A 17,368-nucleotide genomic window follows, 5' to 3' on the forward strand; every position below is an offset into this window, starting at 1 on the left:
AAACGCACACTGCTGTGAACCTTCAGTGTAAATGCCCACTGCTGTGATTGGCTGACATGTTTGCATATGAAATAGCTAGTATTACATGTGGAACTCTCTCTAAAACTTTTACTACGTTTTACTATTACAGCTATCGAGATTAAGGAATCGTGAAAAGTATTGATCATAATGATCTATTCCCATCACATGAAAGGTTGCAGTGATGAGCATTGAGCCGATGACAGTCTGTTGATCGCGTATGAAAAGATCTTATCATTGCAACGCAATTTCGGCACTCTCACGAATGCTTTCACCAAAGGTATAAAGTCTAGGGGTCAGAAAGTAAAAGTCCTGCCATATATATAGGGCCTGTCCCAATACCTCCCCTTACCCTAGATTTCTGCCCTAACCCTTGTTTTTGCGCGTTCTCATGTAGGGGTAGGGTGTCCCAATACTCTAAAGAACAAGGGGGAGTGCTATTCTCCCCTTAAAATCAACCCTCAAAACATAGTGCGGTCCGATGCAGGCTTAAAACGAAGTGGAAGATGAAATTACCCAGAATACCTTGCGGACTCAGCAAGCCGGTAAATTTTTTTAAACAAGATGGCGGATACCGCTGGAAAGGAACAATTGAATTTTAAGTATATTTTCGCAAATAAGCATGTTAAAATTTCTAAATATGTTGGAATATGTTAGTTTGATGCACATCCAATGGACTGTTAAGTTTTGAACACTAATGTTAGAAAATATTTCACGAAGCTATCTATCTGACGATGTTCATGATATCTGCTGAGTGCTTCGAGAGAGTCTGCCCATCAAATATACATCTTATCTGGGTAGTTCATCTAATTTTATTTTCGATTTTGGCTTCCAAGGATTATAAAAAGAAGATGTGAGGTAAAACGATTAAAAACTAGCCGCGTTCGTCTAGTGTTTCATCTTTTTTCTTTACAGCGCGCTGTCACTTCTCCCTAACGTTAAACCCAAACAGCACTAAACACAATCAGTGATTGTTGTAAAATGCAGTGTCTGCTGATTCTAAATTGCGGGAGGTGTTTGATTGTAAAAAAGAGCTATTATAAGCACAATGATCCGCGCAAGAGACGTTGACCCTGTTCCCATGGCGGCGCGTTCGGAAACGGACTGCAACGAGACAAGCAAACTATACTTTGGGTTTCATGTGCGCGTCTAACCGATCAAATACAGACAAAAATATGGCTAAATGACCGGTTTGGAGATTCACTTGAACACAGTTTATGTCTTAAATGGGAGTTAGTTGTGGAATAGTTGGGAGAAAATGTGTATTATTAGATCTGCATTCGGTCTTAAAGTGGCAGCGTCTAATAAACCTGCTAATGATTACACCTTTAATGTGAATAAAACAACTAAAGGCAAAGAGAAAATTAATCCCAGCTCTTGAATGAATAACTTTAGCTTTAATAAGCATTAATCTATCTATAATAAACTATGCTGTGTTATTTTACATTTGATTACTATAGGCCTATTAGATTTCTAGCATATTATTATGGATATTTATATCCTGATCATAACTGGGATAGTTATGTGCATGTATTCACATAGTAGTGGTGTCCCATTTCATAGGGAAAGATCTTAAACTCCACTTCCCTCGTTGAGGGGACTTTACTTTCGAGGGCACTCAAAACCAAGTGGAAGTTTTAAGGGGGGAGAAATGGGACAGGGCCTTAGTCTTCTCATGAACTCAGCCAGCTGATTTTACTAATTAGTTATATCTCCTGGCTGAAAAACGGTGCTAATTAGCAAATCCAGGTGATTGGAACAATAGGAGGACTTTACACCTCTGGTTTTTACCAAATAATAATGCAAACACAATGTAAATACAGTAAGAGCTTCGCTGTCCTGTACATTGTAACAGCGTCATGATTTTGTGATGATTGATTTCAACGAGTTTTGGCAAGTGTCCAGATAAACTTGTGCTGTTTGATTGATAGCTTGGGCAATTGGAAAGGGATTGTTCTTTGATCGCTTTCTTTATATATTTTAATCACAGTTTAAATAGGATTATTTTCATCCTACTAAGAGAAACGACGTGAAGTTAATTGTTTAGTCACTGGCTTGATTTACTGATGCATAAACAGTATTGAACGATATTTTGAGATATACTGTAATCTGTCTGAACTTGAATAATTACATCAGAAATCTCTGATCACAGATCAGGCATTAGAATAAACATGACTACTTACATGTTTGTGGCGTTGCTGGCAGATCCATATCGTAAAAGTCTGTTTGTAAAGTCTGCGCCGAAATTTACCAAATAATCCACAGTAAAATACACCGAATACAAACAAATAATGCACTGCTGAGACATTCACATTGTTGGGAAAAATAACTCACTATCCTAGCATTAGGATCGTTTGGAAGGTAATGGTATTGATCCTGTATCGATCTTTTCTCGTTCTCCTGTCACTGTTCACTAACGCTCCAGTGGGCGGGGCCTGAAGTGTGACGTCACAAGTCTCCACTTTTTAGATCCAATAAGGTTTCAATAAAAGCAGTTTTTGGAATAACAAGAAAGTTTTGAGTTTTGAAACTTACAGGGTATTTATAAAGTATAACGAACTCTTAACTGTCAAAGCATCAAGGAACATTTGAATTCTCAGTCTATGACCCCTTTAAAGCAAGAACATTACTTTAAATCATTAATGGAGAATTTTTAATATATTCGTTTTAAGAGAAATATGAACTATATATTCCACATTCATACCTTATTATAAGTTCATCAAGTTTTCCCAAACGTACATTTCATAAATGCGTCTCTAGACTCCTACATCCCTGAATGAGGGCTTTTTTTCTATTGAGAAGCACAAGAGTTACTCCTACATACTGTGTGCAATATTTCTCAGGTTTTGGTAAGAAAGTGACTAATAAATGTCTAAGTACTTTGAATAAAACTCAGAATAAAGAAGCCGTACTTGAGGCTTGAGAGCTCCAGCAGTGCAGTTGAAGCCTTGTTTGAAATGTCACCCGAGAAGCCAAGACGTCAGGCTGCCAACGCTGTTAAAAAATAATGTGTTTTTTTGGCAACTATGGCTCCATAAAGAACATTTAACATCCATGGAGCCTTTCCATAGCACAAACGGTTCTTTAGATTGTTATATTGTTCTTTATACTAAGAAAAGAAAAAAAAAGGTTCTTTTATGGAATTGCTTTGAACTATTTGTTAAAACCTTTATTTTTTCAGAGCGAGGGACTAACTAAGAGAAAACTAGATGTAGTGTCACAAATCTAATCCTGAACTCAAATGCAATGGACAGAATAGAAACTCTGACTGAGGTACAAAAATGCAAAAGTACAACCATTAAAATTCGAAAGCATCCCAACTGGCCACCGTGCGAATCCAAGCACATTTAAATCAATCCAAAAATAATAGAAAAGGTTTTAGCATGTTCCTAACAGCGCTGGTGTTCAACAGCTGTACCCAGCATGCTCTGCCTTGGCATGTGCATTCGTTCTAATAAAGCAAAAACTAATGGAGCTAATCCATCATCAAGCTAGGGAAAACACGGCGACGGGTCACGTGATGAGCCCCGTCAGGGAACATATGTTGCCCAAAATGAAAACTACCACTGCTGCCAACCGAGATGACACGTTTCAACAAGCAGATTGGTTGAGACACAACCAGAGCCTCGACCACAAAAAAAAAAAAAAAAAATCAATTATTCGAACACTCTCAACGCTAATGAGGCATTCCATGTGTGCTTCGCTATCACCTCAGCCCTTGGTTCAATTAGTATGTAACATCTGGATTAGTCTCGGAGTCATTTTAATTGGATTAATATAAATGGCACTAAATGAGCAACAAGGACATTGTGTGGCATTTAGTGCCTCTTGCCTTCTTCAAATATTCAGATATTTTTGAATGGAGTATTGCATTATTTAGATGAGTAAAATTGTTAGTCATTGAATATAAAGTGGCTTTAGAAATCTACTGTTTTATTCCCATAAACTTTAAGAGGTTCTTGACGAGCTTTGATGGTGCAGAAAAATTCCTTTATACAGAATTTATGTCAGGGACATCATGCCTGTTTTCTTTTGTCATTATTATTTTTTATTTAATTAAATTTGATGTATTGATATAATGTATATTTTAACTTAATTAATCTAATACTTAAATTATACATTAATATTGTTAATTCATTCATATTAAACATTAACTTAAATTGACAGCCCTAATTTACAGAAAAGAAATATGAAAGGAATCTGTAATTTATTAATATAATGTATAAAAAAAATCAATAAAATGTGTTATGTGTTATAACTGATATAATTAATTCATTAATATTAAATGAACATTAAATTGACAGCCCTATTAAAGAAAAAAAAATATTACTATAGGATTTTATTTTTCTTATTTTCTTTAAATTATTTTAAAATTAAATAATGTAGTTCAATTAATATTAAGTGAGCACATTAAATTGACAGCCCTATTAAATATGAATTTTCTTTAATTTAAAAACATTAAGAAGACTTATTGCAGTGTGGATGACCGTTTTCAATTAACGCATTCTGACCTTAAAGAAAGAAAGAAAGAAAGAAAGAAAGAAAGAAAGAAAGAAAGAAAGAAAGAAAGAAAGAAAGAAAGAAAGAAAGAAAGAAAGAAAGAAAGAAAGAAAGAAAGAAAGAAAGAAAGAAAGAAAGAAAGAAAGAAAGAAAGAAAGAAAGAAAGAAAGAAAGAAAGAAAGAAAGAAAGAAAGAAAGGAAGGAAGGTTTGGATTTTTTTTTTTGAGTGAACTTTCCTTTCAATTAGCAAGATTTCTTTTCTGAAATACTTTCCCTAAGTTTAAATGAGCTGAACCTCATCACTGGTTTTAAACCCAATGGTGTCAAACTCCTTTCATCCACCAGTAATTTAATTATAACTTCAGAGACTCATTATGAGACTATCTTTCCTGTATTCCACACCGGAACTGTCTTTTTGGTAGTCTTGAGAAAGTCTGCATATAAAAGCAGGTCCCTCTATGCTCCACTAGCCAGGTGTGTGTGTGTGTGTGTGTGTGTGTGTGTGTGTGTGTGTGTGTGTGTGTGTGTGTGTGTGTGTGTGTGTGTGTGTGTGTGTGTGTGTGTGTGTGTGTGTGTGTGTGTGTGTGTGTGTGTGTGTGTGTGTGTGTGTGTGACGAGACAGATGGAAGCACAGGGGCGTCCCACTTTCCCACACACATCCAATTCTGCCACCGCAATCGGCATTCCTTTCAGTTTCGCAGTCTTCACGCTGGGCCCGGAGCAGTTATCAGCTCCAGAAAGGGTCCACACTGCCAGTCACGTCTGGGCAATTTAGCCACAAAGAACAGGAGGCAGATCCTTTTTTTCTTTTTCTTTTTTTGATAGAGAAAGAAAGAGATCCCGCACATGAGTCAAAGGCAGATGGAACAGAGGAAGCCAAGTGGATAGAAGAGAAATAGAAAGATGTGTGAGGAAGGACCTCGTGTTCGTCACACATTAAGGAGCCATTAGTGATTTAGAACAATTAGCACAGACTGGGAAGTTCACAAGTCATTAAAAACTATTAAGTCTGGTTCACACTGCAGTTTATTCTGGCCAAGAGCCACCAACAGTACTTACACAGGAAGAAAAGGCCAACACCAATCACAATTCTGGGTTCTGTAGTGGATGAATCTGAAATTGATGATACCATTATAGATAATTATATTGTTGCATAAAAACTCATAACTTCTTCATACAACAGCAATCTCCACTTTAAAGGGTAAGTTTCGCCAAAATGCAACCTAGGGTATTTTTGTTAATCTACCCGAGGCAAACTTTCATTTAAAATTAGAATGGAAACGCCACCTTTAAGTTTGACTGTATTTTTGTTTTCAGTCAAATTGCCTTTTGAATGGCAGTGCTTGGGACACTTCTATGATAGCATCAAAAATCGCTATTTTTAAAACACTAAGAAGGCTCGACACAACATGAAACTTTGCTGGAAGTATCACCAGAGGCTCTACACATGAACTCCAGCATTGAGAACAGTGTTTGTGTACACAGAGTTTACTAAAAAGAAAGATTTTGAACAACTCTCTGTGTTTCCGTCCGCCGACATTTCGACAGTCAAAAATAGTCGATCTCCGAATGCGAATGAACTGACTCTGAATTTTAGTATTGCTTCTTATATGAGGATCCTTTTTCAAATACAAGGTCAATATTGATTTTCACTAACGACAAAACAACAAATTATCCGTGAATTTATATGGAACTAAGCTTTAGGAGCTTTCCATCTTTACTCTCCTCATGTTACGTTGCATTCGGAGATCGACTATTTTTGACTGTCAAAACACCGGCGGACACAGCTACTGTGAGTTGTCTTTCTTTCTTTTTAGTAAACTCTGTGTACACAAACAATGTTGTCAATGCTGGAGTTCATGTGTAGAGCCGCTGGTGATACTTCCAGCAGAGTTTCATGTTATGTCGAGCCTTCTTAGTGTTTTAAAAATAGCGATTTTTGATGCTATCATAGAAGTGACCCAAGCACTCCCATTCAAAAGGCAATTTGACCGAAAACGAAAAAGTGGCGTTTCCATTCTAATTATGCTTTTAAACGAAAGTTTGCCTCGGGTAGATTAACAAAAAGACCCTAGGTTGCATTTTGGCGAGAGTTACGCTTTAATGAGGAGCTCACCCAAATCTAGACATTCAAAAAGTCCCCCTCATGTCGTTCCAAATCTGCATGACTTTCTGCATACTTTCTTTAACTGATAAAATGGTAGATGAAGCAAGGTCAGCAATAGAGTGTGTAGTTTTGAGGTGCGTGCGGCTCAGGCACAAAATACCCACAGCAGACACACAAGGAATTGATTCATGTCTTCATTAATTAATGTGTATTAATGTCTTCAAGCCATGCAATGGATTCGGTAGGCTAGCCGTTTATTTCGAAACATTATTAACCAAGGGTCACAAAACCCTCCAAACAAGTGATTTTACTGAACATAAGCACTACTTGTGTAAATGCCACATACATAGAATAAACCATTAATAAGATCCTGGTTGATGAGTGCTGATCTTCCAGCTCTGTTTCAGCTTCGCTATTCGGTGGCGCATAATAAATCAAGACCCTTCAATCTGAGCGATCAAACCAATCCAAGCGCACTCCAGCTGTAAAACAGTGTCCGATTGGTCTCTACACATCTATACCTGAGATCCACACTGAAAAAAATTATTTGTTGAACTTAATCAGTTTTAGTTCAACTTAATGCATTTGTTTACATGTAGATAAAATCAATTGAATGCAACCACTAACGATACTTTTTTTATTAATTTCAACGAATAATTTTTTTCAGTGCTGCTTCCAACTTTCAGATGACGGTGGAAAACACTGCGTCATGATCTAGACTCAAACAGAGCACTTCTAATATGTCAGCAAATTTAAAAGCACTTGTTACAGTAAGTGATGGTAATCATAGACCCCCCTAGATGAGACTTGGACCCTCCCAAAAGGGATGAAAATAATAGTTTGGGGGGGGGGGGAATTAAAAAAAATAAAATATAATGTTAGCCTATCTAAAATTGTATATATTTAAATGCAGTATTAGCAACAATTCAGGAAATAATCGAATGAAATACGATTTTCAAACCCTCTCTCCCCATTGGGCTGTACCAATTCTCTGGTACGTTCAGACTGTGTTCTTTGCTATGGTTCATTGATATCACTTCACTAGCTGTCAAAACATACATACCGGGTACGGGTAAAAATTCAGAGAAAGTGGCTGAATCAACTTTAATCTCTACCTATGGTTTTGACTGCCATGTATATCATCATGCGTTGTGCTTTGTGGTAAATGTTATGAGCAGCTCGTCATATAAACAGGTTTTCAGAACTGTATATGGTGGAAATAAATACTGACAAACTAAAACAAATGCACAGTGTAGGTTGCAAATGCCTGATATACGAATGGGTTTACAAGCGGTGGCCATACATTTGTCTAATATTTCATTGCCTTTGTAACATAGTGATAGCCAACCTTTGAAAAACATTGAGTAGCAAGATCGCTATGGTTTAACCGGAGGACCATCGCTGCTGCTTAACTTAAAAACATTAGGCCTACAATCACACGGCGTAGCAGGAGTTCGTTAGATATACTGACACGGGGAGGGATTTAATGAGGCGATTTATCATTTTGTGCAATTTCTTTCTTAATGTCTTAACAAGAGGGAATCTGCATTAATATTCAGGGAATTTCGCATATAGATTAGTGGTTCTCGTGTGTAAGCGTATATAAATGGAGAGTGACGTCACCAGTCGAAATAGCTGTACCCCCCCGAAGCTCACGGTATAATTCGAACACTGATGGTAATATTCCTTAGCCAAGCTTCTAAACTTTAAAACAACACCTTTTTTTGTGCTGGTAAACCTACTTCATATTTAAGAGGTTAAGGTTAACGATTAATCGATTAATTGAACGTTAATTTTAAGATCCTCCTATGGTGAAAATCAAGCTTTTAAGTTGTTTAAATGTCTATGTGGTGTTTTTAATGTGCTTTAAGACAAACCATGTGTAAATTCATATAGTATTTTCTCCTTAAAACTGCAGTGAACCAAAGACAATCTCACGGTTTGAAATCGCTGGTGTTTCTGACGTCACAAACTACCTTGTAACCAATCAGATCAACGTGTGATCGTTAACGAGTGGATCTCTGAGCTGAGTGAGTGGAGGCGGGGCTAATTTGCATATTCATAAAACCACATATATTAAATGAGGCAAGGGTGTCGAGTTACATTCAAGCCATTTAAGGCATGATTATTTTATTTTTTTTAAGGAAAAAAACGTTTAAATTGGTCATTTTGTTGATCAAAGATGAGTTTTAAGGGATACAATTATTGACTACAGGGGGACTTTAACAATGATTGATTATGGGAATTTATGTAAATTGTCATCCCTAATTTTAAAGAATGTAGGAAGACAACAATTCTGGTATTTTATGTTCTCAAAATACAACATCTAACAGGTCACATTCTGATTCACTGCAAGAAATCGGTCACTCGTTCAGGAATCAGAGTACACTACAATCTACTTCTCTGAGAAAAAAGGAGACTACTTATCCTATAATAGTTACTTAGAATCAAGACTTAAAAACTTAGTAAATACTAATGTTAATAAGATCAAGTTGTATCTGTACAAAGGCACTTATGTCTCATAGAATCACACCTAGAGTACAGCATGTATCTCTCAGTAACAATAATTTAGCACCTGACTTGACATGGATTTATAGAGAATGCTTTCTAAAATCACTTAAATGAGAAAATCAGTAGAGTCGAGTGGCTCATGAACACACTCACTAAAAATAATTCACAACAGAGAGGCTCTTCTGCTTCAAATCAAACTGAGGAAAACTACGGCTCTCTGCCGGCATGGCAACCATGACCGGGAAAATGAACAATTGGATGAAGTTATTTACGGCACCTCTCCCACGTTCTTCAGAAAAACCAATAAAAAGCGCCAGTCAGCCATACTGAACAGCTATTTGTGCAAGACGACAATTGCCATGTGTCTGTACATGTAAGAATACAGGGAACAAGGGTCAGACCTCTGAGGATCAGAAAAATCAATGTAGCTTGTGATCATAACATCTCAGGCTGGACTCGTTCTCCGCTGGGTTTCCAGGGTTGTCACCGCCTCCGCCTCGAACACCAATCACTCGCTGATCCTTATCGCCGACGATGGACGAAATTCTGCTTCAAGAAATGTCTTTTGCTCTGTTGGCTTGAGTTTGTTCTGGTTTACTTCCTCAGTGCTTCAGTGGACTGCATCTTCATGGCGGATTGTCTGCTGAATCTGTTTTGGTCATAAGAGTGACTGCAGAATGTGGGCAGGCTTTCAACACTGCTCACCTCAAAGACATTCACTGTGCTTCCAACTCTCTCTCCAGTCCTCTTTTTTTTAAATGAAGAGAGTCTTTTTTTTCCTAACGGCCCCTCACAGATTCTGCAGAGAGGCTTAAAAGTTTGAAAGCCGCCCACTTGGTTCAGTATTTAGGGCAGAGCGAATCGAAGGAGATATTAAGGGCTACAAATGGGAGTAGTGGAGCGCGAGCGATGCCACCTGACCGTGGAGCGCCATTGTCCTCTGCCCAGCGTAACAGCCTGGATAGACACTGTGTGAAGTGGGAGAAAATAAAGCCAGAGTTCAGGAAACTCTTAGGGGACCTTAAACCAAATAGCAGAAGCTTTCAGAAACGATGACATAATATGAGGTCCTGTGAGATGTGAGAATGGAGTATCAGTGCTCGATGGCTGGTGTAGTGGATACATCCTCTGGATTATAATCATAAGGAACAAACTCCACAAGGGCGATTCATAAATTATCACCATTGGCACAAAGGGCTTGACCTGGGTTTCTCCAGGGGGAATAAGTGTGCTAGAAATATTTAGCATGAAGCTAAATCACCTCATTAGCTAGGGTTAGGGTTAGGGCAAGCTGATAAAAAAAAATATCTATCTAGTTAGCTAAGCTAATCTACTCTAGAAATAGCTCAGCTAATTGAAAGCTTATGTAGAGAAAAAACTAGTTACACTACCAACTATTTGGCAGCTTGGTACATTAAAGCTGCATCATGATATTTTCATGTTACAAATTAGTAAGGTAATTTATTCACATCCCTGTTTGTTAAAAATACCCAAAATAGGCAAAATCATATCATAATATATCATCATACATCACATATCATATCATATCATACATCAAATTATATCATAATATATCATATAATATCATATCATACATCACATATCATATAGCCTATCATATATCATATATCACATATCATATAGCCTATCATATATCATATATCACATTTCATCACATCACATCATATTGTTTGTAACACAAAACAATTCCAAAACACTTCTGGAGATGTTTTTTAATTATATTTGTAATTATATTGATATACTATGGAGCCCCTAAAGGGACATGGTGGTGGTAAAAAAAATAATTAGATGGGAGGAAAAATAATAACTCAATGCTTTTGCGTTCTCTCGCAAATGTTTTGTGTCCCCTTGAGAAACTCAGAAAGCTCCGTAGATAAATGATAAAATATAATATATTTATTATATTTGAATTATACCCAAAACAGGTAAAACATATATTATATTATATTATATTATATTATATTATATTATATTATATTATATTATATTATATTATATTATATTATATTATATTGCTGCTTATGTCTCAGTATAAGTCAACTGCATCATCTGATTTAGTCACTCAGTGAGTGAGTCATTTATGCTGGAATCACTCCAACTCAAACTAATATCCAGCGACTTCAGGGATTCAGACTGGTTTGCCTGATCCATTGAAAAGAACCGATTCCAAAGAGTCCTTCATTCTCAAATTGGACATTGTTTGTTCTGATTCTAAATAGCCAATAGAGAATACTGAACAAATAGGGTTTCACAATGCTACCTCACTACTTGATCAATAAAATTGCTTTGCTACTGGAAAACAACATGCCTATTGCTTTAATTAGTAAGTTAATTAGCATCCCACTGGTCTCACTCACTCACAGTACCAAATGGCATTCTCAGCCACATTTACAGCATTTTGGTGACATAACTCGTATGGACCTTTAGGTAGTAGCCCACTTTGAAGGGTTGGTTGGGGCAGTTAAGGGGGGTCTTGTCTTGAGGATCCTTTTCAACCCTAAAATGACAAATATGTCATCCTATTGTGTTAATAACTGTCGCCAAAATGCAACCTAGGGTCTTTTTGTTAATCTACCCGAGGCAAACTTTCGTTTAAAAGCATAATTAGAATGGAAACGCCACTTTTAAGTTTGACCGTATTTTCGTTTTCGGTCAAATTGCCTTTTGAATGGGAGTGCTTGGGACACTATTTTTAAAACACTAAGAAGGCTCGACACAACATGAAACTGTGCTGGAAGTATCACCAGAGGCTCTACACATGAACTCCAGCATTGAGAACATTGTTTGTGTACACAGAGTTTACTAAAAAGAAAGATTTTGAACAGCTCACAGTATCTGTGTCCGCCGGTGTTTTGACAGTCAAAAGTAGTCAATCTCCGAACGCAACGTAACATGAGGAGAGTAAGGATGGAAATCTCCTAAAGCTTAGTTCCATATAAATTCACGGATAATTTGTTGTTTTGTCGTTAGTGAAAATCAATATTGACCTTGTATTTGAAAAAGGATCCTCATATAAGAAGCAATACTAAAATTCAGAGTCAGTTCATTCGCATTCGGAGATCGACTATTTTTGACTGTCAAAATGCCGAAGGACGGAAACACAGAGAGTTGATCAAATTTTTTCTTTTTAGTAAACTCTATGATGCAATCATAGAAGTGCCCCAAGCACTCCCATTCAAAAGGAAATTTGACCGAAAACGAAAATACGGTCAAACTTAAAAGTGGCGTTTCCATTCTAATTATGCTTTTAAACGAAAGTTTGCCTCGGGTAGATTAACAAAAAGACCCTAGGTTGCATTTTGGCGAGAGTTACGCTTCAAGGCTCATTCTCCGTGTTCAGCTCCATCTCACTCCCAGTCTATGACTTCTTTTCAAGGGCTCAAATCACTTGTACATGCGCTGTTATCCACGCACAAGCACTGATGAAGAAAATTGCATCACGCAGAAGCGGAACGCAGACGAGGGAAGTATACTTTCAGCTTTGTGGACTTCAAGAGAAGGCCAATGAAGCAGTTATGTGTTGCTTTAGATGACAGCATATCTCTGTCATCAGATCTGATAAATAAAACAGGTTTTTTGCCGTTTCCATTGTCGATAGCACTTGAAAAGCTTGTGGTGTAATCTTCCTTCCGCCTTATCCGGCTACAGTAATCCCAGCCTTATCTCGCCCGCCCCGAGCAAGAGAAAAATACGTCACAAGGGTTTTTCTCTGACAGGTTTCTGATGCCTTATCATTGTTACAGGGATTTTAACGAGGGAACCGGTAATTGCTCTAAAATCACAGTAATTACATGCAAAAGACAGGCCGTAATTTTTATTTTCCCCAGAATCCAGAGAAGAAGAGTGAATCACCATATCTGTGTGGTTTGAGGAGCAGACGGGAGGGGGGGGGAATGGGTTTTGAGAGATCTGTCCCCAGGTACACACTGACATTTCACAATGACGCTTATCTGTATTGTGATTGGCTGCTGGAAGCGATCAATCAACAAACATCACACGCCCTCCCACAAAGCTCAGAGAATATGAAAACTGAGGGAATTCTTTGTATATTGAACCCGTATTGCACATTTGTTGCCGTTTATCTCTTGAACGGCTTGGGTAATAAACCTGGTATGATCTCTGGTGGCCAGTGAGTCTTATATGCTAGTGAATCTTGCACTTTACAGATAAAGTATTTACAAAATCATAAAGGGACAATGCAAGGGAGCTACACCCCGGAGTGCACCTGAAAAACATCACAGCATTCCTCTCGTCTCTCAAAAGTCTCCCGAAAGCAATACAAATCAACACGAGTTTGATCTTATGCGCCACATCCCTTTCAAGCTTATTTTTTTGAAAATATGTTGAATAATTTAATGCTCGCGATTAAAATCAGGACATGTCTAGTTACAGTAGGTATAAAAACAGTCTTCATAAGCAAGCACTCTTATCTCACAATTATCTGGATTGTATAATGAGCACAAAGTGTTCACAAAACAGGCACCAATTAGAGATTTGGATGCGTTATATGAACAGGAAGAGGGGGGTTTGTGTGTTTTAATTTGCTATTCAAGAAACCGAGTGAATTCTTGAATGTTGCATGAATAAAAATGGTTGGCATTCTGATAACAGTCTCCTGGTTAGCACAGGAATTGCTTGGGAAGGAGTTCCTGAAAAGGAAGTCGCTGTCATATTATGTCCAAAGTCATCATGACGACATATGCACTGAAAGAACATCTCATTGATAATAAAAGAGCTTAAATTGAAAGAGCGCCATATGATCCAAACTCCCATTTACCTTACAAATCGCATAACCGTCACACGACCATTCAGATGTAATGGAGTCTATTTGGCCGGACCTTTGAGTGCAAACTTGTTGAAATCCATTATAGATTTCATCTGCTGATCCTTCTGTTCGTCACTCTATGACAACAGCTCTCGGTCAGGCTCTATATATGTGACTGGAATGCCAATTGAGGTCTCTAGGGCAAATGAAGCCCCTGTTTCATGGATCCGATGGAATCACGTTTATGCATGTCGATCCCCACGTCCCGCTCCAGTGCCCGAGGTCATGCTCACCCCCATTACCACATTCTACAATCCACTAATTAATTATTACTTTTTAAATAATGGATTATGTGCAGTCAGCTGGTCATTAGCGCAAAATAAATACGTATAATATTACATATACATGTGTGCATACATGTCTAATCATAATGTGCTGTATGTTGGCAGTGGATATAGTGTTATTTTTGAGGTTTCATCGTAACTCCGGGCTTTTAAAGAAAATAAAATGCTGCTTTTAAATAACACGTATGGATTTCACACTTATTATTCATTGTTATTCCCACTCACAGTTAATCCTCAAAGGGTCATAAAAATCAATATCACCCACTATTTATCACATGTTAGCAATACATGCAGGAAAAAGATAAATGGTCCACAGGTGCAGGAAGCCATAAATCACCTTACAAATGACTTCTTTCTCTTCCTTTATCTGCAAGTCTTCAAATCAAGACAAATCATCCTGGCACAAAAATAATTGCACTTATCCATTCCACAGTGATTCATTTTCATTTAAATGCAATTAATCATCTCTTAGGAATCCGCCTCATGTATCATCACTTTTGTGCAATGCAATTCAGATTTCCTTTTTAAATAATGTCTTTAAGCTTATATTCATCCAGTGAACAAAAGACTGCCACTTCCAGCACACCAACATGAATATTCATCCGTGTGAATCAATAACTGGGAAATTCCTGGTGTTTGAATCGGTCACCGTAACACAGCTGATCAGCTTTCTCTTATATTGCATGTTGAGCTGTTATCAGGGTAAATCCACAGCATTTTATATGAGACATGCAAATCAGTAGATTGGGAGGACATTTTACTACTAAATTTTACAGTTAAAATCACATCTTAAAGAAGGTAGTGTTGACTTTACACAACTAAAATTGTGAAACATTAAGATAATCTTTTACTGCATGAAGCAATTATGAGAATCTTAATCACAAATGATGATTATGAAATAATCCCAATTATTACACAGTAAGACTAGTAATCCAAAAAAGGTTTGGGTGGATATAAGGGAAGGACTACACTGAACAGTGATATTTTCCATGTGTCTTCTTGAAAGTTATTTCTGTATGTATTGAAAATGAGGAACGAGAAAGCTCTATCTTTCTAAGAAGCTGCTGGGATCATGTCTGTCTGCTCCTCTTCCAAAACCTCGAATGCGTTGGAAGGTCCACCAAACTTATGTCAGCCTCCTGACAGGCAGCTCTTTTATCAGTGAAATACAAATCCAGATACGTTTATGCAATTACTACCCAAAACATAAAACAGGGGTGAATTCAGGTTGATTGGGACACTTTCCCAAGTCATCTCAATATCAAAAATGGTTCCAATCACCCTGAATTCACCCTATATGTTGCACCAAAAACAGGTAAAGCAGAATACAGATGTAACCCTAGGCTTCACTCTGCATTCATTAGAGAGTGTTTACACAGTCAATCAATCAATGAGTGCAGCTATACAGCTGCTGTGCAACATATAGAGTGTGTGTGTGACCATATCGAGCAGAGAATATATAATGAGCATGAGAGCAGAGAGAGCAGAGCACATCGTGCATTCATCACAGATGTTACATCTCGAGGCACACGTATTCCGACCAAAATAACTGTTCTAACACTGTAAACAATAAGCATTATGTATTATTGATACTTAGAGGTAACTGTCCCCACCCCACCCATAAACAAAACTTCCTAATTCACAAAAATGAACCGTACAAATAGGCCTAGAATGTAAAAAAAAATCCATAGTCGATAAGACTTAACGCTTTCTTTCAGTGTTATAAACACATGCGTCTTTCTTCATGCTCTATTATCACGTGCAACATCTATTCAGTGCCATTCCCAACAACAGAATGATAGTTTTGGATAACTTCTCTCACTATAAACGTCGTTGATATATTCTGAAAGATGTGTTATTCTAGCAGAGGCGTATGTGGTGATGCACGCGCGTTTTCCCCCTCCAGCTGCGCGCGCTGTCACTCACACCGGACTCCGGGGTTCTTACCTGCACGAAACTGTGATCTCCACTTTGGTGGCGGGGATGTTCCCCGTTAACGGGTCGAACTCGTAGACCGAAGCCATGTCCTCCAGTTTGTCCATGATGTCTCCCTCCATGAGCGCGGGCAGCGCGGGCGGCTCGGGGCAGTTCCACGGCTCGCGCAGCCTGGCCCCGCGGAGGCTGTCACGGTCCCGCTCGGACCAAGCCGGAGTTAACAAGGCCAGGGTATTAATGAAGAGTCCCCCTACAACTCAAGAAACTTGAACGGGGTTGTTAAAGTCGGGGGGAAGTCGCTTTAAACTGTGCTGGAGAATCTGGTGGTCAGCTGGCGTTCATCAGCAGAGAGAGGGAAAGATCTCCTCTGCACATCAAGTACTCTCTAACATGTGCGCTCGTGAAGAGCATCCAGCCAGCGCGCGCTCCAGCCCTACCCTACTATCTGTTCAACACGCGCATGCGTACTGATGCTCTCTCCGGTGCGTCTGCTTATAGCGGCTTGAATTACACGGCAATGAAAAGCGAATCACAATTATGTTGTGCCAAAAATGTATTCTATACATTAAAGCAATAAGACACGGGTGTTTGTGTCATTACTGATTTTACCATATGTAAGGAGAGTTATTGGTCACTGGGGTTAATAAAGACTTAATTTAATATATATTTCTATTAGCATAATGTTTTATGAAATAGCAGCAATAGCTAAAACAAAAACAAAAACAAAAAAACACTAACTTTCAATAAATCATTACATTTGTCATTTTAAAATAAATAAATAATTAAATAAATTATATAAATAAATAATTTCGAGTGGTATAGTTGTCATAAGGTTGCTATAGCAACATGGCACATTAACACTGGATTCAGCTGGTCTGTGTGTGTGTGTGTGTGTGTGTGTGTGTGTGTGTGTGTGTGTGTGTGTGTGTGTGTGTGTGTGTGTGTGTGTGTGTGTGTGTGTGTGTGTGTGTGTGTGTGTGTGTGTGTGTGTGTGTGTGTGTGTGTGTGTGTGTGTGTGTGTGTGTGTGTGTGTGTGCGCGCGCGCGCTGATTATAACTTTTTGACTTTTTTTCAAATAAAACATGTCTTGTATGTTGTATAATAAAACTATTAACTTTTGCTTAAAGACAATGAAAAAGGCCTAATTCACAATCTTGGTACACTCAA

The 17,368-nt window shown here is 38.0% G+C and overlaps 1 protein-coding gene across 3 annotated transcripts in view; it reads right to left on the reverse strand.

Moving 5' to 3' along the window:
* The window catches only part of cpne5b (copine Vb), a 191,653-nt gene extending 175,028 nt beyond the window's left edge, over positions 1 to 16,625 (reverse strand). For all 3 annotated transcript variants that reach the window (XM_082156456.1, XM_082156457.1, XM_082156458.1), the window contains exon 1: positions 16,214 to 16,625. In XM_082156456.1, coding sequence (XP_082012582.1) covers positions 16,214 to 16,323 — 110 coding nt within the window. In that variant the 5' untranslated portion in view covers positions 16,324 to 16,625. The remainder of the gene's footprint in view (positions 1 to 16,213) is intronic.
* Between the last annotated feature and the right edge of the window lie 743 nt (positions 16,626 to 17,368).

Source organism: Leuciscus leuciscus, assembly GCF_965113295.1.
Source record: "Leuciscus leuciscus genome assembly, chromosome: 23".
Classification (NCBI taxonomy): Eukaryota; Metazoa; Chordata; class Actinopteri; order Cypriniformes; family Leuciscidae; genus Leuciscus; species Leuciscus leuciscus.